This window comes from Nuphar pumila, chromosome 17, assembly GCF_984573655.1.
Source record: "Nuphar pumila chromosome 17, dmNupPumi1.hap1.1, whole genome shotgun sequence".
Lineage (NCBI taxonomy): Eukaryota > Viridiplantae > Streptophyta > Magnoliopsida > Nymphaeales > Nymphaeaceae > Nuphar > Nuphar pumila.
The window spans coordinates 78,925,306-78,952,371 of NC_143265.1; the positions used below are offsets into that span (position 1 = coordinate 78,925,306).

The following is a 27,066-nucleotide window of genomic DNA, read 5'->3' on the forward strand; positions in this document are numbered from 1 at the left end:
TCGTTTTCATATAATTATATAAATGCTAGGATTTCCTTTTGATAAATATACGTCACCAAATAAAAGAAAAAATATTTAATGGCATTTAAGAAACGCCACCCAATTGCCCAAGGAAATGAGAGGAATGGCTTTAATGGTGCACGGAGACATAATATTTTCAAATAATGACCAAACTACCCTGTACATTCCGCTATCAGTTAAAGAGCAACAAGCAAGAAAAGAATCAATAGTCTACAATGGCATAAAAACACAGCAGCAATGAAGCATAAAAGAGAGAGAGAGAGAGAGAAAAAGTTGGAAATGAATAAGCTTGTGTGAAATAACTAAATGAAATTAAAGGAAATAAAGAGATTACAAACCAAATCAGAAAGTTTCCTATAGAGAGGAGTCCCCTGAATAGAAGTCAATACCCGAACCATATAGCACAAAATAAGACATCTATGGTGCGTTCTTGACTCCCTCTTTGGAGGTCTTCCTCTACCTTTCTTTCCTTCTTTAGTGCTGAGAATTCTTCTTCTGGGGGAGCGTGTCTTAGACAAAAAACAAAAGGGAAAAAAAAAGAGAGAAGAAAAGGAAAATTCTGCAGGTCAGCTCTTGATGGAAGCATTCAAGGCGAACCACAAATATCTTGAATGCAGACAGCAAGAACTGAGGCTTCTCTGATCCTTTAAAGGGCTTGCAGGTCAAGTTAATGAGGTAGACATTAGGCACCAGAGCAATTCAAGGCAGCTTTTATTTGTTGGACAGTGGTGCTGATGAGGTTATTTACTGTGGTCACTGATTCCAGATTGAGCTTAGCTGATGGCAAACTGCTAACTAGAATCTGGAATGCCACTGTTATCAATGATCCCATTGAGGCATTGCTGCTGCTGCTGCTGCTGCTACTAGTGCCACTTCTTTGTTGGTCGTGGTGGCCATCTGGTGAAATCGTGAAGCCTGAAGGGAGGAGTGCTATATATGAAGGGTCTTCACCGCTCATTGCTATGTTAATTGCAGAAACATCAACTGGGGCATACACTACTAGAGACCCTGAAGCATCTGTGCAGCTTTCCTGTAGTATCAACATGTTGTTCTGGCTAGCATTGAATGCCTGTAAACAGAGTAGAGTTAGGAATGTTGCTCCCACAGTAAAGGATGAACAAGTAAATGGTCGAATTGATTCATAGCTGCTTACACGGAGCAATGAGATGCAGTTGCCAGGATGAGAACCGTTAGCAATGTGAGCAACTTCTTGAACTGAATTACCACTAGAGAGGACATCCCACTGGAAAATTATAAACAGATAAACAAATTTTTTTAAGTGTTTGAGTTCCTGCTATTGTTGAACATAGTTTTGTTGATGGAATTACTAATGCTACCTGCGCTCTGGTCCTTTCATCTCTAAAGAAATTGAAGACAGTTTGAGCAGACACTGGCAGCCACAGAGAGGTTGCCGCACTAAGAACAACACCGTTGGGCTGGCCAGGGTCTGTGCTCTTGTGGGTAGTGACTCGAACTCCATCATCGTTCACGCCAGACAGTGTGGTCCATCTATGGCTACTGGAGGCACTAATGCTCGTGCAAAAGTTGTTAATCATCCTCTGGGCAAGCTTCATCATGCTTCTCCTTCCCTCAGGGGAGGGGATTACTGTTTAAAACATACATAATGTAACAAACAAGGGACCATAAAATAAAAATTCAGAGCTGAAAGATATGTTAAACGGCAGAACAGAAAAGACCAATACCTCCAAGTTCCCTTGATGAGATGCTAGTCACCATTAGGCTAGCATACCTCTCACACATCCTCTGTAATGTTGCAAGCCATCGTTGTGAACCAAACGCTAGTCCACTGTTAACAAGTTCTCGATAGATTCGGTGAACCGTATTTCTATCTTCAACTTCAACATGTTCTATCCAAGTGACCTGGGAAAAGCATTAACCCAATATGCTAAGCATGGAATTGTTGGGGTTCTACAGGATCAATAATGAAATAACACATTAAGTTTTAGTTCTCAATTGAATTACCTTAGAATAGCCATTAGGCATATCTTGGATCCAGCAACCAGATGGCAGCTTTCTACATCGCAGGGGAGAACTAAACTGAATTTCTTTAGAGCAATCGATGGAAACATCCACTACGGCCCATGTCCCTGGTCCATGCTGTTGGCAATAACGAAGAAAGTAGAATTCCCTTGTTGAAACCAAAGGAGAAGGCACTTGTAACTCTGCATAAATCTGAACCATTTCCTAGTCAGAACTCAAAATACCCATTTGCAAAGCAGGAAAAAGTCATCACTCTTGGCTTACCAGTTGCAGAGAACCACTTCGATTGCCCGCCATGCCTGCAGAAAGAACATCGATTGTCCTTGATCGAGAAATAATGGTAGGGAACATGTCCGCCCATTTGTTCTGCAATTAAATCAATCCGTTATAGCAGAAGCTACATGACTTCAGAAATTCTAAACAAATCTGAAAGTGAGACAGATAGTTCGCTCACCGAATCGACCAATATATCAACCAAAGCCGTTCCATTCATGATCACCAGTCCCGAATCTTTGGATGCTTCGGTCCTAACATCCGGAGCCTTAGACTGGTTTGCTGGAGGGAAAATTCTCTCATAGGCTTCCAGATTGAGAATCTCCCTCTCGCCAGTAACAGATTTCATCCACAAGGCCTCGTCCATCTGCAACAGCCTAATGAATTCGTCCATGGCATTGGTGGCCACCTCCACCATGATGGATTTATCCAATTCTGCAACCCCTCCGCTCTGCACAGGCAGTCCGACCAACGAACCGCCCAATGAACTACCCGAAAGAAGATCGAGATCGAGGGATGGACCCAGTGCTTGTTGGCTTCTGAAACCCCCAACAGTTAGGTCCAGAGAAGACATATGCACAGGCTGAACTGGTGGGAGTTGCGGAATAGGCCTTCCCATGTACTTTGCAGCAATGCTGGATACTCTGTCAAGCTAAAAGTTTCCCCAAGAGAAGAAAGAGCAAACCATCAACAAAACTACCCAGAAACTCCAAATCTCAGACACATAATTCAAGCTGTTAAGTAACAACAAAAAGTGGAAGAATTCATCAACCTCTTCTTTGAGCCTAGCATTGTCCACACGCAGTTTCTGCTCATCAAAATACATGTCTTCACCCACAGGAGGGCCACCGCAAGAGGGGCAAATCACATTCCTGAGAGCCTCCCTTATAGCTATATTTTCACAGCGGATCTTGTCATTCTCTGATCTCAGTACACAATTGTCTGAACGTTCGTGTTGTGCCTGATACATTTTTTTTATATTCATAACCATCAAAACAAATAAACTACAACAAACTGAAAAAAAGCCTAAAAGAAATCATACTTTCACATGTAAGAAGTAAGTACCTTCATTTGGGTCCTCCTGTTTTGGAACCAAAATTTGATCTGCCTGGGCTCAAGACCCAACTCCCTACTGAGTTGTAGCCTCTGTTTCTCATCTGGGTGAGGGCATTCCTTAAACATCCTTCAGACCCCAACACAAACAAGAAACAAAGACCCCTTCAAAACTTTTACCCCAAGAAGCACAAAAAAACAAAAACAAATTGTAGGCATGCAATGAGCACAACCAAGTTACCAACACCAAAACTAATACTGAAACTTCACACAAAAACAAAAACAAAACGAAGAATGACCTAAAGCAAAAGGAGATCATTTTCCTTTAGAGTTTCGTCTCTCTCTCTCTCTCTCTCTCTCTCTCTCTCTCTCTCTCTCTCTCTCTCTCTCTCTCTCTCTCTCTCTCTCTCTCTCTCTCCTTTTTTGTAGAGTTTTCAACTTACGCTTCTAGCTGTTGAATCTGACGGGCAGTATGACGGTGGTATCTCTTCTTCTTCCTGGGATCGGACACATCCTGATCGTCGCCGGAACCTCCCTCCATTGTCACCAGCATCAAACTCTTCTCCCCTCCTCGGTCACAATGCTCCCATCCCGACCCTCTCACGCCCCCGAATGGCTCCTCCAACCCATGCAAATACATCGATAAACCTTACCAGAACTTTTCTCCCCTCACCATCTCTCTTCATCCTAAGTCCCCCACAATCCCTTCACCACAAATTGGGGAAACCCCACCAACGGAAAAGAGATATAATCCTTCACTCTCAACCTCGATTCTCGACTACCCATTTCATAACTCCCCCTCCCCCACCAAAACGGCACCCTCGCCGGCGAAAACCGCCCGGTGGACCATAGAATCCAGCCTCGATCTCCTTGGGGATTTTCAGCCTCTCTGAAATAGAAGTGAGTTAATGGACGCGGAGTTATTATGACAACCAAGAAGAGAGAGAGAGAGAGAGTCTCGTGTAACGGATGAATTTATGGCTCTCTCTCTCTCTCTCTCTGTCTCTCAAGAAGGATAGTTATAGTCGTCTCTGCAAGCGAGGGCTCTCTCGGAGTTTGGTAAGCACGTATCAGGGTGCAGGTCCGAGCAATTAAGTCGGTCGCCGGAAAATCCGATTTCCGGCAAGTTGCAAGCGAACTAAGCGAAAGGAATCTACGGCGTAGTTATTGACGAGATTTTGCAAAACCCTTTAATGGCTAGACTAAATGACGAAAACGCCCCTGATTGCTGTGACGAGGGAGAACTTACCGACCAAAGCCGGAAATTCCATGAAATTCGAGAACGTAAAGAAGAAATTCTCGTCCATTTCCGGAAATTAGAGTCACAAGGTTTCCACTCTTCTGGCGGGAAAACGGCTTAAAGATGAGGGTGTTTTGGTCATTCTTTCACCTGTTTCACGAAAGTTTCTTTCCTTTTCAGAAATAACGAAAATGCCACCATGGATAGGGTTTTACTTTTTTTTCATTCCCTTGATAACTAAACCCGACTCGGACTCGGGGTTGACCAGTAGCGATGGTTGCGTGTAATGTCGGCCCCTAAAATGCGAGTCACTTGGATAACTCGGTCATGCCCACGACCATAACCTCGCCATTTACTTGGTGGCTCATGCTTGGTTGCATTTAGTCAAGGGAACCGGTTCGGTGTAAAGGCGCGTCGTTTTCAAGCGCAGTACCAGTCCATTTGTGCCGTCGGACGGGGGGTTGGTGACCGAGTCAGACGGCAATCAATGCGATGTCTCGTCTCCGGATTTGTCCTCCGGTACGCTAAGAAGCAGCGGTGGGGCCCACACCCTTGACTCCGGACGGAGGTGGTGGGGTCAGCAGGGCGTGTCCTGGCCGTCCGATCCCTTCGCCCAGCGCTGTCCACACCGTACACGTATCGTGCCGAGCTGTCTCCGGGAGGGCCATACGTTGCACGCTAGATCCGGTTGTAGGCCCGGCGTGACGTCGACAAGTTTCAGCGGAATTACAGGAGCGGATTCGCCAATTTGCGCTTCAGATTGTGATGACGTGGATGCCAGACTGTATGATCAGGAAGAAGAACACTTTCCGAAAATGGGGGGAATTCTGAATTCCTTTCAAAAAAAAATAAATTCGGAGGGAAGTTTTTAAAAATTGAAAATTTTATAGAAACTCGTGAAAGAGTATATTCGAGGAATTTTTCTGTTCGATGGAAATTCTCGTTATATATTCAAAAAAAAATATTTCACGAGAACATCTCGTGAATGTATCGGCGTAAACAAAAAAACGTGAAAATAGATTGTATATAAATACAATGAAGAAAATGTTAAAAAGAAGTTTTTTTTATTGCATTAATATGACTGTACGAGTATAAAAATACAATACTTTTTAGAAAAAAATAAGTGGTATTTGAAAATGACGTGTTTTTAGAGGATTATATCTAGTTTTAAAAAGATTGCAACAAAGGTGTGGTATTTAGACACCCACCCATAGTGACAAATGGTTTTTTTTTTTTAGCAAAATCTTGTTTTTCAAAAAACTCATGAGAAATTAAAAAAGAATTATAGATCTTGCATTTTTTTGGTAAAAAAAATCAAAAATTAAAATTAAAATCTTTTTACAAACTCACTAGGCTCGCCAGCTACAAGCTCCGCTGTTGGGCAACTCTAGCTACAACCTTACAAGGCAAGAACCAACACTCTCTACCATCATTGAAGTGTCTTAACATACCTCATTTGAACCCAACTCAAGATAGATAGGTGCTTTCTAGTAAAGAGTACCTAAAAGTCCAGTTAAAGTGTTTGTATATATAAGCATATTTAATAAAGTCAAACCATGTATTCACAAGCACTCCAATGGTTCCATCTAACCTAACTCACATTTTGAGCTTTATGCATGTCCCATATAACTTACAACATAACACATGTCACATATCAGACCTCATGATACATGAGACTCATTTCAATTTAACTTTAACATGAACCATAAATTTTATAGAATTACACATTATTATTAAGCACATTATTTTGCCTAATTAACATGCTTAACATGCTTAACATGGAGTCTCATATGTCATCATACACAAGTATTCGACATGCATACATACAACATATTCATGGCATTTATCATATCAACATATATATGATTAACATCTCACATCAAAATCAAGTACATGATTTTAGAAAAATAAATTAACAAGTCAAGATATTATCTAAAATTAAGAATTGCATAACATCATAATTTGCATACTATTAATGGGTTTGACATATCATCAAAACGAACATGTATAACTTTATAAAAAATGACAGTAATATGAGAGGCTATTATTCAATTTAAAGTGGTAGATCTCAGAAAAATGATTTCGTTTGCCCATAGAAATTCATGAAACCGAGGCTATTTTTTTTGTTCTAACAAAACTTGTCAGAATCTTGCTTCTCAAATAAGCAATCACCTGACCCAATCTGAGAGGGATTGTGTCATCCCAAATTTTCTGGTAACAAGTATGCTTGTTAACTTTTAGAATTATATGAGTTTGTCGAAAAGCTTCATCATATGAATTTTTTAGATTTTTTGAACCAAATATCCTGTACGAAAAAGTTTGAGATTCGGGTTTTCTGCAGAATCTTAATTTTTTCATGATTTGTGTGAGTCTTTAAGATTTACAAAAAATGAAACATATTTTTCTTTTATTTTTCTCAGAAGTATTCATACGATGTGCATTACATATCTAAAAACCAGTCATTACCTCGAAACCATTGATTTATTATTTTTTTTATAAAATTGATTATCAAGAATCGTTCTACATGCAAGACATAATTTCTGTCTTGGGTTACAACATCCATAACTCTCACATTCATATTTTTTTGGTAATAAAATAATAAATTAAAAAATATAAAAAAATATTTTTTATAAAAAATACGAATAAAAATGATTTTAAAATAAAAATACACTATTTTTTCATAATAAATAGCCATTTAAAAAATAAATATTGTATTTAAATTATGGTATTTATGTTTTTTCATAAATCTCACAAGAAATTGTCGTTTTAAACTTTCAAGCAATTTCTCACAATATTATCGTGAGATTTTCGTAAATCTCATGATATTTTTCACTATGCACCCTCCCAGGTCACCTGAGTGGCAGCGGGCTTGGGGTGAAGGTGCTGACCCCTTCATCCCATGTTCTGCTCCCACCAGATGTGTGGGTTCCTTTACTAGGTGGGCTATGTAAGGGCTTGGATGTTGGTGACCCCACCCTCGGTTTAGCTCGCAGGGAGGTTGACCCTGTTCGCGGTGAGGTTCCTCGTCATAAAAAAACAGTGGTATTTAGGAGCCCTTTGTTTCATATATATGACTGATTTTCGTATGAAAATAGATCATTTTTTTTGAAATCGGTGAAACAAACACCTAAACCGGAGAGTGAAAGGCCCCATGTGACCCTCCATGTCGCCAACCCTAGGCCCACGTTTTCCCTTGCCTTGCAGGGTTTTCGTATGAAAAATATTTTACAGGGCCCCTCTTGGAGAAGCGTTTTCTTGCAGGAAAATGTGGGGCTCATTTTAGGGAGCTCCAGGGAGTTCAAGTATTTTTCGACGGGCATGATTTTCATATGAAAGAGACTTCCCTTCCCGCCACGTGAAATAAACGGATCCTTAATATATTGCATTGGAATCTATGTCCGGCCGTAAAGCACCCAACAAGATTCGGTTGCACTTACATGGAAAGGAATATTCGATTTGGACAAATAGCTAATTGGATCTGGTTTCAGTGCCTATTTTTCTATCCAGATTTTGGATCAGATTAGGTTGAACGCGCGCACGTGTGACCTGAGTTTTCAATCTTCTCATGACAAAATAAAAAATAACGTTCATGTCCTTCCTTTTTCATAATGACAAATGTGTTCCCAAAACCACTCGGTTTGTTGCCTCCGTTGGTAGGGGTGGCGATGGGGTAGGGTGGGTGAGTCAGAATACCTCAACACGAACACGACCCATTTATTAAATGGGCCGAATGTGGAGAACACGACCCATTTATTAAACAGGTAACCCGACATGACACGGTTAACCCGTTTAATAAACGGGTCGGGTCGACACGACACATGATGACCCATTTATTAACGGGTCCACCCAATAACATAGACACAATAACCATACAGGCGCACACCACCACTAGAGAGGAGAGGTCTTGGGCTCTCGACTACGGCTGGGTAGGAAGGAGTTAAGTGAGTGACTAAAGTGTAAAGTTAGGAGTTAGGGTTAGATAAGTTAATATATATATATATATATATATATATATATATATATATATATATATATATATATATATATATATATATATATATATATATATATATATATATATATAAACGGGTTGCGAGTTGATAGGTTCGTGTAAATGGGTTGACCTGCCTGCTTAACCCGTTTTTTAAATGGGTCAAACGGGTTGGCAGATTGGCATACCCCTCACACGAACACGACCAGTTTAATAAATGGGTTAGGCGGGTAGACATGTTTACGACACAAACCCATTTAAGCCAAACCCTAACCCGGCTAAGAAGCGGGTTGGCAGGTCGGGTCAGATTTTGCCACCCCTATCCATAGGTCATCTCTTTTACAGCTAACCAGTTGGTCAACATTGACATCATATCCGATCGATGCAGTTGCCCATAATCACCAATAATCACCAGGACTAAAATGTTTTGATGCCATTTCATTGAAAAAGTTTAAAGAGACAAAATCTAGTTTAGCACCTTTTCATATTTATTTGTTTGTTTATATTATTATTATTATTATTATTATTATATTTTTTGTAAATCATGTCATGTGATTGATAATCCGGTTGGCTCATATTATTAGTCTACATTAGGGTTGCAAATGGTTCGGATATGGTACGGTGATTTTGCAAATTTTGGATGTCTTAGCTTTCTCTTTCACTAAGCTTAATTGTAAAAACTCACAAAGGATCCCGCACTCATGGCTAGGTGGCTCGGTTTAAGACATTTAAGTTGAAGGATGTTATGAGTTCGATACCCAAGGTGCGCATCCTTTGCCCTAAGGCTAAGGGCAAAAGAAAACTATCCCCTGTGGGCAAGAGGGAGCACTCGTGGAATTTTACACCTGTGACACTGAAACAAAACATTGTCAATGTGGGACTTTGAGGCCAAAAACATGGTGAACCAACATTATCAACAAAAAAGAAAAAAAAACTGACATAAACATTGGCTCTTCTTTAATATATATATATATATATATATATATATATATATATATATATATATATATATATATATATATATATATATATATATATATATATATATATATATATATATATATATTTACTCGGAGAAACCGCCCTAAGCACAAAGACCTAGCCGTGCTGGCTCAGTCTGCCATACTTACGGTCGTTGTCCTGTCAGCGTAAAACTCTGAGAGCTTACCTCTCAGTCACAGGGAGTCGCCAAGCTTTGACTTACACAGGAGGTGAACCCCTTGGGTCTTTCTTTAATGTATTGCTTTGTCTTAATGACCACCCACATCGACCAAGTCATAATCATCTATGACTTGCAATCTAGTTCTTTTAGTCCTTAAGCTCGGGCTGGGTGTACTCGAAGGTAGCCTAAAAATTGGTTCAATTCAACCTTGTAAGTTTGAGCTGGTCCTTTTGAATGGTTTTGTGCCCAGAACAGTAAAAGCAGAAATGCATTGGACAATAAAGAAGAGTTTGAAAAACGAAAAAAGAGCAAACTGTACGTAAAAGGAATAAATCCGCCATGAATTTCAGTTATTGAACCATTTAATGACTGTTATTGGACATTGTAGTGGTAACAATGATAACAATAGCACAATAATTCACAACCTGCTTCTTTTATGATGGCTGCTGCTACTACCACTGCTACTCTACTGCAATGTGCTATAATATTACTGATGCTTCTGCCCTATCTGTTATTCAAATCCTAGTTAATTATGTTTCAGAGTGAGGAAAAATGTGTCCATAAAGGCTTTTTTCTTTTTTCTTTTTTCTTTTTTTTTGATTGTTAAGATGAGGATAACCCTCGTAGGATTCGAACCCAAGACCCCTTGGTTATGATAGTAAGGTCGACTTAACCATATAGTTATCTCATTTCATCACTGCTCCTAAAAATGTTTGTTAAGAAGAAAGGATAATGGATCCTAGCCCGCACATCTAGAAATAGTGTAGGGCTAAAACTAGGGCTGTCGATGAGTCGACTTTGTTTCGTGTAATTGACCCAAACCTGGATATTGGGTATGGACATGAAAGCGCCAACCCAAATGTTAGTTAGGTGGACTTGAAGCAGACTAGAGTATCATGTGGGTCAGGTTTGGGATATGATTTTGTCATGTCTCTGACCTGACCCAATTGACCCATGTACTTTCTTATATATTTTTATATAAATCTCTAATTAACCATTAATAGGAATTTAGATTATTCTAAAATCAACTTATGGTATATATCATGGTTTAGTTTTCCTGGTCTCTTTTGATTAATTTACAAAATTTTATAACTCAAAGAATTCTATTAGAGTCCTGGCCGCGTGATTAACACATGCTAGTCAGATGGGAAGTGGTGTTTCCAATGGCAAACAAGTTTCTTGGACAATTTATATATATTCATAAAGTCCTTAAGAACCCTTTAGTGATAAAAACCACCAATTTAATTTAGGTTTTACTACCCGTTATCAGTGTGATATAATACACAGTAATGAGGCAAGACTTCTATGCCATGTTACACTACAAGAAAATGCGTATTAGCGACGGACGCTATCCGTCGCTACATATATTAGCGACGACTTTTGCAACGAATAGCATTCGTTGCATAACCTTAATCGCTAAACTGTGACAGAATTTATCTATCGTCAATCTGTCGCTACTTAGCGACAGATTGACGATATATTATGTCTGTCATTAATCCGCCGCTAAATAGAAACTGTTTTGGTTATACGACAGAATTTAATATGTCGCTAATCAGTCACTACTATTTAGTGAGGGATACGTATTTGTCACTAATTTGGCGATAGATTTAATTTCATCGCAAACCAACGACTGCTTTAAATTGGCGACGAATATTATCCATCGCTAAGTTTTTAAAAAAAAATTATATATTTTTTTAAAGTTTTTGAAACTCGAGAATTTTTTTTTGTTATACAATCATATAACCTGCTTATAAAAAACAAAATACACATAAAAAATATATATGCTGGTGGAACAAATGTAACACAAGTTCTAAGTTAGGTAAACTTTAACAACCAAATACAGTAATTGCCAAGTTATAATTAGTTACAAGTATGTCAAAGAAATTAAACAAATGAATCTAATCCTCGTCAAGATTCTGGGCATCATCCTCTTTATTTTGTCGATCTGCACATCTCTCCATGCCTGCATCAGCTCCTCTACGCTAATCATCTCCAGCATCCTACAAGAGAAAAAAATGTTAGTATTTATAAACAAAATATAATGAAAAAAATTATATGCAATGCACCTAATCTAATGCAACAAAGTAAATGGCTGAATGACACAGAGAATAGCAATAAATTGAAGGACATTAATAGAATTCAAATATGTGTTCTAAGACTGAAAAAAAATGTACAATGACTCAATCATGCAGATATGCGTTTTAAGTTTGTCAAAGAATTTCACAGTGATTCACACATGCATATATAGTTTATAAGGCTGTCAAATAAATGTGTTATGTATCATAATCATGCATATATGTGTTGCAAGATAATAAAAAAACTTTCATAGTGATGAAATCAGGCTTATATGTGTTCTAAGGCAGTCAAAAAACTTTATATGTGATTCAATCATGCCTATCATGTTCTAAAGCAGTAAAAAAATTTATAGTTATTCAATCATGCATATATGTGTTATAAGGCATTAAAAAACTTTCATATATGCTAATATCAGGCTCATATGTGTTATAAGTCATTAAAAAACTTTAATATATGCTAATATCAGGCTCATATGTGATGAAAGCATGCTTGTATATGTTCTAAGGTTGTCAAAAAACCTTTTTAGTGATTAAATCATGCATATGTGTTATAAGGCACTAAGAAAAATTTACAGTGATGAATTCATGCATATATGTGTTGTAAAGTTGTAAAAAAACTTTCATAGTGATTCAATCATGCATATATGTGTTATAAGAGTGTCAAAAAATTTATATAGTGAATCAATCATGCATGTATGTGTTATAAGATGTCAAAAAAAATCACAGTTGGGCAATCATGCATATACTAGCTTGAAATCGAACCACATGAAACAAATGACATGAATCTTTATACCCGATGGACACTGGAGCTCATGTTGAATGCAGACGAAGTTCTCCTGTCCTGAAAAGAGTTGCACAACTCATTACAGACAATGTTGAGAATGACTTCATTTAAAAAGTATTGTATTTTGTTCTTAAGACGCTGACAAACACCATCCCAAGATATAGCAGGGTCAATCGGACGTTGGGAGTTGATGCTGACGGAAAAACTCTGAGAGTCGTGGCTGCAGGAGGTAATGATTGATGTGGTGTTCATGTTACTTCTAAACCCGAACACACGACCCTTTTTGGGTTCACCAGTTGTAGTCACCCATGCTGCAGGATCAAAAGGCGGATGCTGAGTGGAGTCATCGCCATATTGCTGTACCATTTGTTGCTCGTATGACTCCTACAAAGTAATGATTAGAATATAAATTAATAATTTAGAATTACAATATTTATGATAACGTAATTTTAAGTAACTTATATATTACAATGTTTATTAATACAATAAATACATTCTGATGTCGCTCTAGCCTTCTCTGATACAAAATCTCTTGTGCTCTTACGTTTATGTGTTTCAACAAACGCATTCTTGTAAGACATAATGTCTCTTTGTTTTGCTTCCTGCAATGTTAAATGATAAAAAAACCGATTAATAAGTATGCTGAAATACTTACAAATTTGAATATATATATATATATATATTGATGAGTTACCATTCTCTTCTGATGGCTCCCAAAAGTTCTAGATTCACCTGTGTGCAGATGGGCATCGGACATCGGGCATCGAGCATCTTCATTTGATTTTGTGCAGCCTTTGCTGAGCGGTTTCGAAATTTATTGCTCGCCTACTTATCGCACATGCCCTCCCAATAATCTCTTATGATAGTAGAAGGCCCATGACTCTTTCACTGGAGTGGATCATCTATCCCACCAAGTATTTTTTTGTTGCAGTCTTCATATTGTGCAACATGTCGACAAATCGATTGGCAGTCACCTTCTGCCACACTACCCTCACATTTTTCTCCTCGATTGCAGTTGCGAAGCGATGAAAAGCCTACAAATACTTTCAGAAAGTTAACACATATAAATATGAAACACTTCTTGTTATGATAAACGCTTGCATACCATGAATGAAGACATTAATCTGTCCAACACCTCTCTTGGGTACTCTTTTCATTGTGCTACTGGTCCTGAAAGATGATGCAGTAATGACTTCATAATTTATCATATTACTTCTTGCTGCTCAAACCTCACACTCCATATGAATTGATACATATTAACAATCGACGGTCGATATACACTTTTTATAAGTTAAGTATTGGACAAGTGATAATGAAATACTTACGGTCGACTATCGATATACAATATTTAAATTACTTGTCATGTGTTACACTGAGAAGACCATGCATCTGACGTAGGTGGGTCATGTGTAGGCAAAACAACACCTACAAAACAATGAGTTGAAAATTTACACAATGCACATTTAAACTAATCAAGTATACAATTATTTAAATGATATACCTGTCGAAGCAGCCCGTGAAGATGAAGGGTGAGACTGATTACCACTAGGTGCTCAACGACTGTGACCTCCACGAACCATATTCTAATAAATAAAAAATGTCATGCAATACATTCAAATCATTCCCATCAAATATTGCAATACATTAAAACATAAGATATCTTCATGGACCTACACTAAAACATACGATATCAAATATTGCAATATTTATCCTTAACTTGCAATACAATTGAATCAATTACACAACTCTATATCTTCATGAATACATAATCAAATCAAAAAAAAATTCATGAAAGACATTCAAATATTGCAATACATTCAAATAATTGTAACACGTTACAATACATTCAATTCAGTAGATGAAACCTATTGAATATACATAATCAAATAAAAAATAAGTTCATGCAATACATTCAAACATTGCAATACATTCAAATTATTCAGATCAAATACTGATATGTATTACAAAATGTATTTCACTAGCTCGAGAATAATTTCTCATCACTTGTTTGACTTTCATACTCTTCTTCTTCCTCCTCTTACTCTTCGTCATCATCTTCTTCTTCTTCATTTAGCGCCCATCCACTTGGTATATCATTTGGATCATATTCTTCCATACATGTGTCATTGGACAATGAAGATATGACATGCATACCATGTGCGACATCGTGATTATAAGAGAAGTCATACATATCATCTGATTGATAGTAATCACCCTCTAAAATAATTTTGTCTTTCTGTAAATGATCATACTCGAGGTATAATTTAGACTTCACCTTACAAACTGCCCACCATTCATTTTTATCTGACTTTCTTGTACTCAGATATGAAGTATAGTTAATTTGTTGACCTTGCGAGGCTAATATAAATGGTTCATATGTTCCAAACCTTGATTTATGATTCACCTCCATAATGTTTGAGGCTTTGTTGATTCTTGTTGTTGTGGGATCAAACCAATGACACTTGAATAAAGTTAAGCTATTATTTGTGCCTAAGTAAGTCAACTTTATTATTTCTTATATAACACCGTAGTAGTCATGTTCATTTTTACTATAGCTGCTACCCTTGATGCACACGACACTATTCATCATTGACTTGTTGACACAATAGTCTTTTATATGGAATTGATAACCATTTACGATGTACCCGTCGTAAAATTGCACAACTTTAGATGGATCATTTTGTAAATCACATATTCCTTGATCTTTAACATCACCATGGCGGACCTACAGACATAAACAATGACTGTGACCATGACCAATTAAGTATCTTATTGTTGTTTATACGGAAAAAATGTATACAATCGTCCTTACCAACTCTTTCAACCATACCACAAACTTATTTTCACGTTTTTTTTGTACTTCTACATCAGTGAAATGTGAAAGTTTTTTTCTCAACTCCAGATCAAATAGTCTGCACTTAACAAAAACTTATTTTACTGAACCATGTACGCATGTATAGAACTTAGTGTTACATATTAAGTATACTTACTTGATGTATGGGTCGATTGTTGAGCAATTAAAAAGGATATAGATTTGTGTTGCGTCTTACTCTCGATCTTCCAAGAGTCTTGACCGGCAACTGCCAAATGCATACCCAAGTGGTTGAAATATAAACAATTTGTTAGTTACAATTAATTGTTCTCCATAATCATTACAAGGTGGGCATGTGTAACGTAATGGAATGTGAGGTTCAAAGTACATAGATGAGAAATTGGAAATTTCTTTTAATGTGTACGCTCCATAAATAGAGCCCTCTACTCTTGCTTTATTTTGAACCTTTTTTTGAGGTCAAAAATGCATCTGTCAACAATATACATCGTGGATTACAATAAATTTCTCAATAGCATTGGATTTTTTTAAAAAAAAACATATACCTTTCAAATGGGTACATCCACCGATATTGCACAAGTCCACCAACCTTAAGTTCATATGGCAAATGTATGATCACATGTTCCATAACATCAAAAAATGCTGGTGAATTTTTTTTTCTAACTGACAAATAGTAGTTACGACAAATTTCTCGAGATTCTTTACCTCAGATACTATGACTTCTGATGCTCATAATGTTCTAAAAAATCTACTAAACTCCGACAATACCCCCATATAGGTTTGTCTAACATATCATGGAATGCTAGGGGTATCAATCATTGCATAATGGCATGACAATCATGGCTTTTCAACCCATATAACTTTCCCTCATCTATCTTCACAGCCCGAGCAATATTAGAAACGTATCCATCTGGAAATCGCAACTGTCTCAACCATTGACATACCAACTTTACTTGCTCTGGTCCATGCATGTACATTGCCTTTAGTTTCAGTACTTTGCCATTATACTCTTTGAGTTTCAATTCTGCTCTTTTACATATTACTTTTAAATCCATACGGACATTCAAATTATCCTTCATTTTCCCTTTCACATTTATTACTGTATTGAACACATTATCAAACATATTCTTCTCCACATGCATGACATTCAAATTATGTCTTATCAATAAGATCGGTCAATATGGTAGTTCCCAAAATATATATTTTTTTATCCTATTGTGATCCTTCCCAAATCCAATAAAGAGCGTTGTTCTACGGGCATGTGTTAGTCCACATGGAAAGTATCACAATCTTCTTAAAATCTTTATGCCAAACAACCTTGTGGGTGGACCTTCTGTTTCAGTTGTGCTTGCTCAAAACACAGTCTTTTGTTGTCAGAACGGATGATCGCTAGGTAGAAATCGACAGTGGCAATCAAACCAGCACGACTTCCTTTCATGCATCAATCTAAACGATTTTGTATCCTCCATGTAGTACGGACATGCCAACCTCCCATGTGTGTTCCAACCAGATAACATCTCATATGCAGGAAACTCACTGATTGTCCATAGAATAACAACCTTCATATTAAAGTTTTGTTTTTTGTGGGCATCATACGTGAGAACACCGTCATCCCATAATATTTTCAGTTCATCAATCAATGACCTTAAATATACATCAAGATTTCGGCTGAGAGACGTCAGACTAGAGATCAATATAGACAAGAAAAGATTTTGACGCTTCATACACAAGCTTAGAGGAAGGTTGTATGGGGTGACAAATATCGGTCAACACGAGTATGAGGTTGATCTACTCTCAAATGGATTAAATTCATCTGTACATAAACCTAGCCTAACATTTCTCACTTACAGAGCGAAGTTTTGATCAGTACGATCAAAGCGCCTCCAAGCTTCTGCGTCAACAGGATGTATGATTTTGTCTTCATCATGTTGAACTTTATTTGCATGTCATATCATTTGTTTAGCTGTCCTCGAAGACATATAAAGTCGTTGCAATCTAGGGGTGAGAGAGAAGTAGCAGAGTGACTTATATGACACTTTTTTGACCTTGCGCTACCATTTTCCTTTGTCTTTGGCTTGAACCGAGGATGTCCACATGATAAACATGATCTGCTATTTTCTTGATCTTTGAAATACAACATGCAGTGATTGGAATAAACATCTATCTTTTGATACCTCATACCTAGAGCATTGACCATAACCTTCGCACGGTAGAGATTTTGTGGCAATTTTTTATCTTTAGGCAACATACTCTTCACAATAGAGCACAGACGGTCAAAACATGATTGACTCAAATTATACTCTAACTTTAAATTCAGTAGTTGAAGAACGATAGACAAGATAGTGTGACTTTCACAATCATTCCACAATGGCTTATCAACATCTCTAAGTAAGTCATAAAATGTACTAGTTGCATCATTTGTTGCTTCTTCCTCTGCCTCAGTTGGTGCATCACTATGTTCCACAGCAGAACCCATTTATGGTCTTGCGACATCAAATATCAAATCCACATATAGATCGTCATGCACCACATTTACTCGTGCATCAAAATTATTCCAAAATTCTTCACCATGAAGCGTCCAATTTTGATAACCACTAACAAAACTCTTTTTATATCGGTGATGTTTAATGCCATGAGGTTCTGCAAATCGATTGTTCTTACATATCGTGCAGGGGCATCTGATCTGTTCGGTGCGATCCACTGTACTGACACTTGGCGTTGCGAATTCAATAAAACTGTCAACACCATCCATACATTCACGCGACACCTCATTATCAACTATCCTACGGTACATCCATTCATGGTTTGCAGCCATTTTGTTTTATAATATTACAGATATTATCATCACCAGTTAAAAGAGAATCTTAGTAATTCTATGATGAAAAAAATATCTAATTTATCTATTAATTCTTGTTTGGTGATTGCTTGTGAGTAATTTTTTGAATGCGTAAATTTTTGTGTGTAATATCATCACTTCATATTTATACACATCACGAGGATATTTAGAAATATGAAATCACATTTCATAAAGCGATACATTTATTTGAAACACGTTTTCAGGATACAATTTTACATGAAAGGCATAATCAAATGAAAAATAACTTTGTGCAAACATGAATACAGACACATCAAACATTGCAATATATTCAATTCATTCATATCAAAACATATATCAAGCATGTACATGCAGCAAATACACTCCAATATCCCGCTAACTATTATCTTGCTAAACATGAAATCCGTACTCAAAAAATAAGAACACTTCTATTCTCATACATTAAAATCATGCTCAGCATGATCTCTAAACTCCAACAAAGCAGTCCTAGATATCCACAACTAAGTGAGTGAGCGAATAGAAAAGTATTGCATCCAATAAATTAAATAACATGTGATGCGCTTGCATCACTTACTCACCACAAGTATATACCCTATTTGAATTGTTTATGCCTTTACATTTTTTTCTTATTTATGTTTGTATTGCATTTTTAGCCACATGCGATGCTTAGCACTAAGCATCATGCAATTAACTCAGCAACATACCTGCGAAGCACAAATATACAGTACAATAAAGAGAGGCGGACCGGAGGGTTACCCGCGAGGTCACCAGAGATAAGGGTAAGGCATCGGGGATGTCTGAAACATGAATGAAAAAGAGGGAGAAAGGGGATGTCCGGACGGGGGTGTCAGCTTAGGTCGGGTGCGCAGTGGAAGGGGGTCAACAAGGCTGTCGGAGAGGGTGGGGCCGGGGTAACAGTGAGTTAGGTAGGAGGGTTGGCGGTGATGTTGCCGGACGAGGGGGGGGGGGGGGGGGGACAGGAGGCAGGCCGTAGGGTGACAAGAGGCGGGTCAGAGGCGACACGAGGTGGGGCGGGCAGGGGGGCGATCGGAGGGGGGGGGGGGGGCAATGGGAGGCGGGCCGAGGGGCGACAGAAGGCGGGCCAGGGGGCGACGAGAGGTGAGCAACAGGAGGCGGGCCGGGGGCCGACAGGAGGCAGACCGGGGGGCGACGGGAGGTGGGCCGGAGGGCAACAAGAGGCGGGTCAGGGGGCGACAGGAGGTGTGCTGGGGGCCGACAGGAGGCGGGCCGGGGGGCGATCAGAGGCGGGCCAGGGGGCGATGGGAGGCGGGTCGAGGGGTGATGGAAGGCGCATCGGGGCCCGATAGGAGGTGGGCTGGGGGGCGACATGAGGTGGGCTGGGGGCAACAGGAGGCAGGCCGGGGGGGGGGGGGGGGGGGGCGACGGGAGGTAGGCCGAGAAAACGCGATAGAGACGAAACAGAAAAGAGAAAAGAGAAAAGAGAAAAGAGAAAAAAAGTAAGGATTTAGGGGAAAATTAGCGACAGATTCATGACGGTCAAATTTCGTCGCTAAGTCATCACTATTTGACGATGAATTAGTGACAAATTAGTTCTGCCATTGATTCGTCGCTAAGTTGCGACGGATATGCAGACAAAATAAAATCCATCGCTAATCCGTCACAAAGTAGCGATGGATTAACGACATAATATTTTTCATAGCTAAAATCGTAAATAAATGATATTTTAGGAATGAATATCTTTCTCTCGCTAATCCGTCACTAATTTGTGACAAACTTTGTCCATCATAAATGTCCGTCGCTAATTAGTATTTTTCTCTATATCCCAAAGCATTGATTCAACCTACTTAAGGTTGAGTAAGCTTTCATGTATATAAGAGAGATATGGGTAAACAGGCTATGGTGACAAAATGTCATTTATTCATGAGGCGATGTCTCAATGCAACAAATACCAACATTAAGACAAGAGACAAGATTACCTGCTTGATCAAAAGATTTGTATATCCTTCGTTTCCTTTCTATACTTATTTTAATCTTCAATTTGCCATTGCTACTATCTTTCATTGATGAGTAGAGCTTTTTGCAATTTCACCTACCAACACAAACCAAGTTTAGCTTCAGTTGAAACTTCAGCACATGAATACCAAATAAATGCATGCTGTGACGAGGAGAGAGAAATTCTTTTCAATGTGCGGCAAAAAAACATGAAATCTATTCAAATTTGAACTAAAGGGTCATGGATACATAGCATGGATAGTCAAGACATGTAGTAGCAACTGTAGGCATTCGGTCGGGGCTGGTTGAGGTCTGACATGCTCGACCTAGAAAGAACCTCAAAGCCTATGCCGAAGAAGAACGACCCTTCTGGCAAAACCTGACACGACCCGCCAGCCCGCCTCTTAGGCGGGTTTGGGTTTGGAAAAAATGAACCCGTTTAATAAACGGGTCGACCCGCCTAACCTGTTTATTAAACGGGTCAGGTTCGTGTTAGGGGTATGCCAACCCGCCAACTCGGCTGACCCGTTTAATAAATGGGTTAGGTGGGTGGGTCAACCCGCCAACCCGTCTGCCAACCCGACCCATCAACCTGACCCGCAAACCTAAGAACCCGTTTACCCGACCCAACCCATTTATTAAATGGGTTGGCGGGTCGTGTCGAGTTACCCGTTTATTAAACGGTCCGGGTTTGTGTTTGACACAGCTGACCCGTTTAATAAATGGGTCGGGTTTAGGTTGAGGTATACTGACCCGTCAACCCGTCGGATCGACCCGCCAACCCGACACGATTGCCACCCCCTACCTTCTACCTACCGATAGATCAAAGAAACAAAAAGTAAAAAGAGAAAAAGTTATCACACACAAAAAATTGCTGGATACAACAATCAGTTTAAGATAAAATTATAAAATTACCCTCTAAAAATTCCGCTTTGAAGACTAACGCCCCCAAAACCCCCACCTTACCGGCAGAGGCTGACCCCTTTAATCCCCCACCAATGTACCGTGAAGTTGGATCCGCAAAAATTAAGAAATTATATTCATATAGAAATCAAGCTCCACACTCCAACAAGATTCCGGTTGGGTCAGTCCCTTTAAGGCCACATATATAGCTAATGTGCCTAACTGTACTCCAATATTGTAGTCATGTTTTGGGCCTGGCTCATTTACTAGTTGGGCTGGTACGAGCCTAATTGTTATTGGGTTCGGGCTCCACCGGGTCTGTTGCCTGGGCACGAGTTTTTTGCCACTGAAAGAGCATGGGAAAATGGAGAACCACAAATCGCATCCAACCACCTGTGCAACTCTACCCACAAATCCTACTTTTTGCTCAAATTTTGAAAGGCAAAGATGGAAGGGAGAAACAATCCTCCTTGATATTGTGACAATAGGCAAAGGAAAGAGGAAACCCCGTCGCTCATTCATCTTGGCTTAGCTATCCGAGATCCGATCCGTTTGCATCCCTAATGTGATGTAGTATCCCGTTATGTATCTGGACCGTAGATGTGGATCGCCCATGCACTGATCTCAAGGCCTGATCTATGCAGATCATAGCAAGCAAGATCCCTTAAAATTTTACTTAGTTGGGTCAGGCTTTTAATTATCCAACCTACACTCACAAGGTTAGAAAAGGGTAAAAAATGAAAAAAAGTCAACTATGGGGTATTGAAGTCACAACGTAATCCACAGAAGGGTGAGTTATTGCTCATAAATAACATGTAGTTTGGTTTAAATTTCTGTTGATCAATTTTTACCCGTTTGATCAAGTTATTACCTTTCTTTTTTAGAAATTACTCTACTAGTCTGCTTGTTTCTGACTCCTAGTAGTTGGGCTTACCATGAGTAACTTTTTTTTGCATGAAATAGAAGTTTACTTTGTCAACAGCCATTCAATTTTAAAGCTGGATGATACCCAATGCCATCAGTTTAAAAGCATTATTGAATGCTGTAACTCTTTTGAGTAATTGATAACTGTAATTGAGATTCCCCCAAAGTTCACTGAGTTGAGATGTAGATCATACCCATTTAATCCATCCACCCTCAGTTGAGCTGTATGAATATGATTTTATCAGATCAGTTTAAAAAATGAGGAGATTGTACAATGATTAGGCAGGGGAATGAACAAATAGCCTTGATTATCAATGTAGTTACTAAAACTACCCTTAAATGTGTGAGATAATGTTGTTACAACAGAAATCTTCTTCCCTTCTTTTCAAGTGTAGGGCTGGTAAACGAGCCAACCGAACTTAAGAAAGGTTGCTTAAGCTTGGTTCATTCATGTGATGAGCCGAACCAAGTTCAAGGTCATGATGAGCTCGAGTTAAATGAGTTGAGATAGAGCTGGATCGTTTATATATATATATATATATATATATATATATATAGAGAGAGAGAGAGAGAGAGAGAGAGAGAGAGAGAGAGAGAGAGAAGGGCGTAGCTGCATGCGCCCTTCTCTGCCTATGCGAGCCATCATGCACTCAAGAGGCTCGCAAAAAGCAGAATAAGGGAAAACCCACTCAGAAAAACTAGAGAAAAAGAGATATCATAATTTGGAAAAGAAAAAAAAAAGGGTTATGCAAGATGACGAAGAGTCATCTCTTATGTAGGTGATGGTGGACTCACTGCATGCGTTGTTTATCTTCATCGAGACGTGTTGCAAATGTGGGTGTTTTGAAGATGCTCACAAAGTATTTGTTGAAATTTCCAAACGAGATGGGGTCCTGAAATTTCATTATTTTAGGTTAATCACAGTTGGTTAATTTGATGCAGATAAGCTCTTAGAAGAAGAAAACCGGTGTTATTGCTCCAAAATGTTTTCTGCAAAGAGTGAAGAAACAAAATTAGCTTGTTTATAGTTATATGCATCAGGTATTGTGGCCGTCACACTTTTTGTTCATCTCTTCGGGAAGGTAACCCAACTTTTTTTTTTGGAGCCATCCTCACCAATGAAACAAGGTGCCTGCGGTGTGAAACAGTAACAACAAGGGATGCGACATTTTTAGATTTGAGCCTTGACATTGAACATAACAGTTCTATTACCAGTTGTCTCAAAAATTTCGGTTTACTCAAACATTGAATGCTGAGGATAAATTCTTGTGTGATAAAGGTTGCAGGTTTAGTGTTTACATCCTTATCTTGATCTCTCCTCTCAATCAACAAATGTAATTGTATTGCATGATCTTTAGTTGGTGGGAGGCTTATGTAACTCAATTTGCTTATTTGTTGGTAGCTCAAATTTTTGTCATTTGCTGTGAAATATAGCCAATTTAAAGTTGTTTCATATGTCTTTGAGCCCTTTGTCAAACCTGCTTCCATTTGTTTACATCTTTTGCTTTTTCTTTTTGCTTTTCTTTATTGCTTGGTAAGATTTTCCTGCTAATCTTGTTGCTTGGAAATTGTATTCAGTTTCTTAATATTCGAATCTTACAAAACAAGCACAATGCTGGTGAGCATAGGGTTGAAAAACATATGATACACTACCTAAATCAAATCTTTTATTGACTAGCCATCTTTTTGCCTTGTGTAATTTTTTTATCTTGTGATTTATCTTGTCTTTTATTTAATCAAAGCTCCTTGATGCAGCTTGGAGGAAACACATGGGAGGATGAAGAGAAAGAAGCCCTCTCACATCCTTGTCACCCATTTAAAATGTTTCAAATACATCAAGCATCTTAACCGATACAAAAAACTATCATACAGAGTTGTCTTTCCATTGGCTTTTCTTTGATGACTAAAACATGGAGATGATTGAGTCGACTGTAAAGACATTGTTTGGGTTGGCCCAGGAGTACTCGAGCTGCACAGATTATGAATACATTCTGTTTTATTTGAAGCAAGCAAACGAGATTGGGTTGTCGCGGCATTTGTCCCCTTCTCACCGAAAATGGCATCAGCATCCTTTCACTCATCGTCATTCACTGGGAATCCGGGCCTGTGTGTCTGCGTCCTCCTACGGCCATGAGCCGGGAGAAGAAGACAGTTGGGTTGCTGGTGTGGATTCTCGCCGTGGCTTTTGCTGACAGAATGTTCAAGATGGTTGTCAAGTAATTCCACACATTATTCATGACTGTCCAAGTTGTCCGCACATCATCATCAAACAATGAACATTTGGAACATAGCATCTGAGTACAGTCCAAACAAACGTTGAACTTGGAACAGTTGTTATAGAACGAACAGAACCAATGTTCTGTTCCATCTTTTTTGTTCATTTTGTCCAACCCTGGACAAACCATCAAACATACCCTAAGGATGACAATGGACTGAGGGAAAATGGGCCCGCCCCACCTCGCCCCATTTGAGCCAAGGATGAAGGACATGAAACGGGGATGGAGGTTAAAATCAAAACCCGTGCGAGGATGAAGATGGGAATGGAGGGCAAAATTTTAAGATGAAGCGGGGGTGAAGACCTTGTCCCCCGCCCCCACTGCTATCCCTACTTATTTACAAAATAAATGCATTATTTCAAAGATTTAATCTATAGGATTTGAACTTGAAACTTATTGCATCCAAGCCAAACACATTATGATATGAGATATATATAAAATATATCTATTAGTAGTTAACGAAGCCTATGCGAGCCGAATCGGACTGAACATTCATTGTTCATATTCGGCTTGCCAAGTCTATTGCATAAGTACAAACGAGCCCTTTACAAGTTTGAGCCACAAGCAGCCCATTTTGTTTCCCAGCCCTGTTCAAGAGGACCATGCGAAAGGGTTACGTCTTGTTAAAACTGGCCATCCTGGGAAACTGATCCCATCATTTGAAATAGTATGGGTTTCATCATACATTCAATCTTGGCCGTTCAGCAGAACCCATCCTATTTCAAATGATGGGATCCATGTTCACCATCCTGCGTCTAGTGAGTTTTAGTTGCATTCCTTGTTTTCTATTTGCTAGTTTAAATGTGTGTTATTTTTTTGATGACGAGGAACCTTCACTGAAGTGAGAAAAAATCCACCTGTGGCCTAGGGATAGCAGTGGACTGGGGTGGACGTGGAGGACAAGGTCTCTATCCGCCCCATCTCAAAATCCTAACCTCCATCCTTGCACGGGTTTTGATTTTAACCTCCATACCCGCCTCCATCTTTGCTCCAAACGGAGCGAGGCGGGGCAGAGCCCCGTTTTCCCTCGCTCCACTGCCATCCCTAAAGAGGATTAAGGACAGGGCAGGGCAGGGCAATAACGGGGATGGGGCAGGTGGGGGGAAGCGTAAGTTCATCCCCACACGGGTTTTGATTTTAACCTCTATCCCCGGTCCAAATTATGGGGTGAGGCGGGGCGGGGGCCCGTTTCACCCCAGTCCACTGCCATCCCTAGTGAGGCCCCACAACTACCTTTTTTTAAGTAGCCCACCTTTAAAAGCTACTGACACACCCATGCGCCAGTGGGGTTTGACCTAATGTCTTCATCTCAACACCCTCATAACCACCCTTCTGGCCACATTGGCGATCATGTGGTGGTGCTTAAATGTGTATTATAAGTTTGTTCATGTTTTGACCACCACCGTGGGGGTCGCCTGTGGCCAGCAGGGTGCTGAGATGAAGGCACCGGATCAAACCCGGCTAGCACATGGGTGTGTCCATAGCTGTTAGAGATGGGCCACATACGGCAGGGTGGTCAGAGAGAGAGAGAGAGAGAGAGAGAGAGAGAGAGATGCAACTCTAGAATGGGATTCATAGCAACCCTAGAACAGAATTCCCATGAATCTTCATATGAACTAAAATGTTTTAGGTTTCTTTACTTCATTCTTAAATTGCCGACTGCACAGATGTGTTCTCCATGCTTGATTTTACAGGAATCAGAATTTGGACTGTCTGATTATGATATGTGAGTAGGTTTTTATGAATTTAAAAGTCAACCGTTTAAAATTCGCATAAATTTTCAACAGTTTAAATTTCTCATAAATTTTCAAGCTTCAGAAAATCGTATATTTTCATCAATTTGGGAAAAAGTGCAAAAAATACTTTAGTACGCAGTTCACATGTTTGGTAGTTAATATGTTCTTAATTAACTAGATATAAATAAACAAGTAAATGTGTGTGTGTGTGTGTGTGTGTGTGTGATGCAGGGGAGTCAAGGAGGTCATTCTTGAAAACCCACTGATTGATACTCTAAGCACAATAACGAACTGAATTATTTAGAAATAACAAAAAAATATTCTAGAAAATCAGAAATAATTGAAAATTAAAATATTTAAAAATATTTCATTAACAATCTCAAAACTACATAATCCTCTAGACCTCTCATCTATAAATAGATGATAAATTCTTAATTTTTATAAATCCAATTACTATTTTGATAAGTATCTAATTATAATAATTTCCTTCCTACTTGAATATGGAGGAAAAATGCCTGGCCCCACTGGTCGTTGTGGGTTCAGGCATAGGGAACCATGCCCATCATATTTCTTTAACGCCCTTTCAATCTTTGATGATCCGACCGTTGAAATTCATCTTTGATGATCTCAACGGTTCAAATTCAAACTATCCCCCATGTCTTCTTTCCCTCTCTTTTCTCTACACTATACAGAAAATTCTAACTAAAATGGATCAGGGCATGTCGTTATGGGCCAAGATCCACTCCAGAAAGTACACTACTGTAGCTTTTCAACTAGAAATCTAGCATTATGGATGGTAGGGTGGGGTTGGACGGTGGAACTCATGGACCTAGTGAAGAACTAACCCAATGATGGCCTGACCCAGCTCCAATCGGGTTTAGGTTGAGCTTGGGTCTTATGGGTGGCTTGAGCTCAGGAGTTGAATGTATATGGATAACTAGGTTGGCCACTGCTTTGGTCCCAAAAAGATAACTTACCTAGGCCCAA

The 27,066-nt window shown here is 39.0% G+C and overlaps 1 protein-coding gene across 1 annotated transcript; it reads right to left on the bottom strand.

Annotated features, from left to right (window-relative positions):
• Positions 1–310: 310 nt before the first annotated feature.
• On the bottom strand, positions 311–4,340 carry LOC149812375 (homeobox-leucine zipper protein ROC8-like). Its single transcript, XM_089992667.1, has 10 exons — positions 3,792–4,340; positions 3,361–3,478; positions 3,068–3,256; positions 2,477–2,947; positions 2,287–2,388; positions 2,005–2,214; positions 1,725–1,902; positions 1,359–1,627; positions 1,175–1,264; positions 311–1,090 (listed from the first exon to the last, which is right to left on the bottom strand). The coding sequence occupies exons 1-10, from the start codon at positions 3,986–3,988 to the stop codon at positions 704–706; spliced, it is 2,211 nt and encodes a 736-aa protein (XP_089848793.1). The 5' UTR covers positions 3,989–4,340; the 3' UTR covers positions 311–703.
• Positions 4,341–27,066: the final 22,726 nt, after the last annotated feature.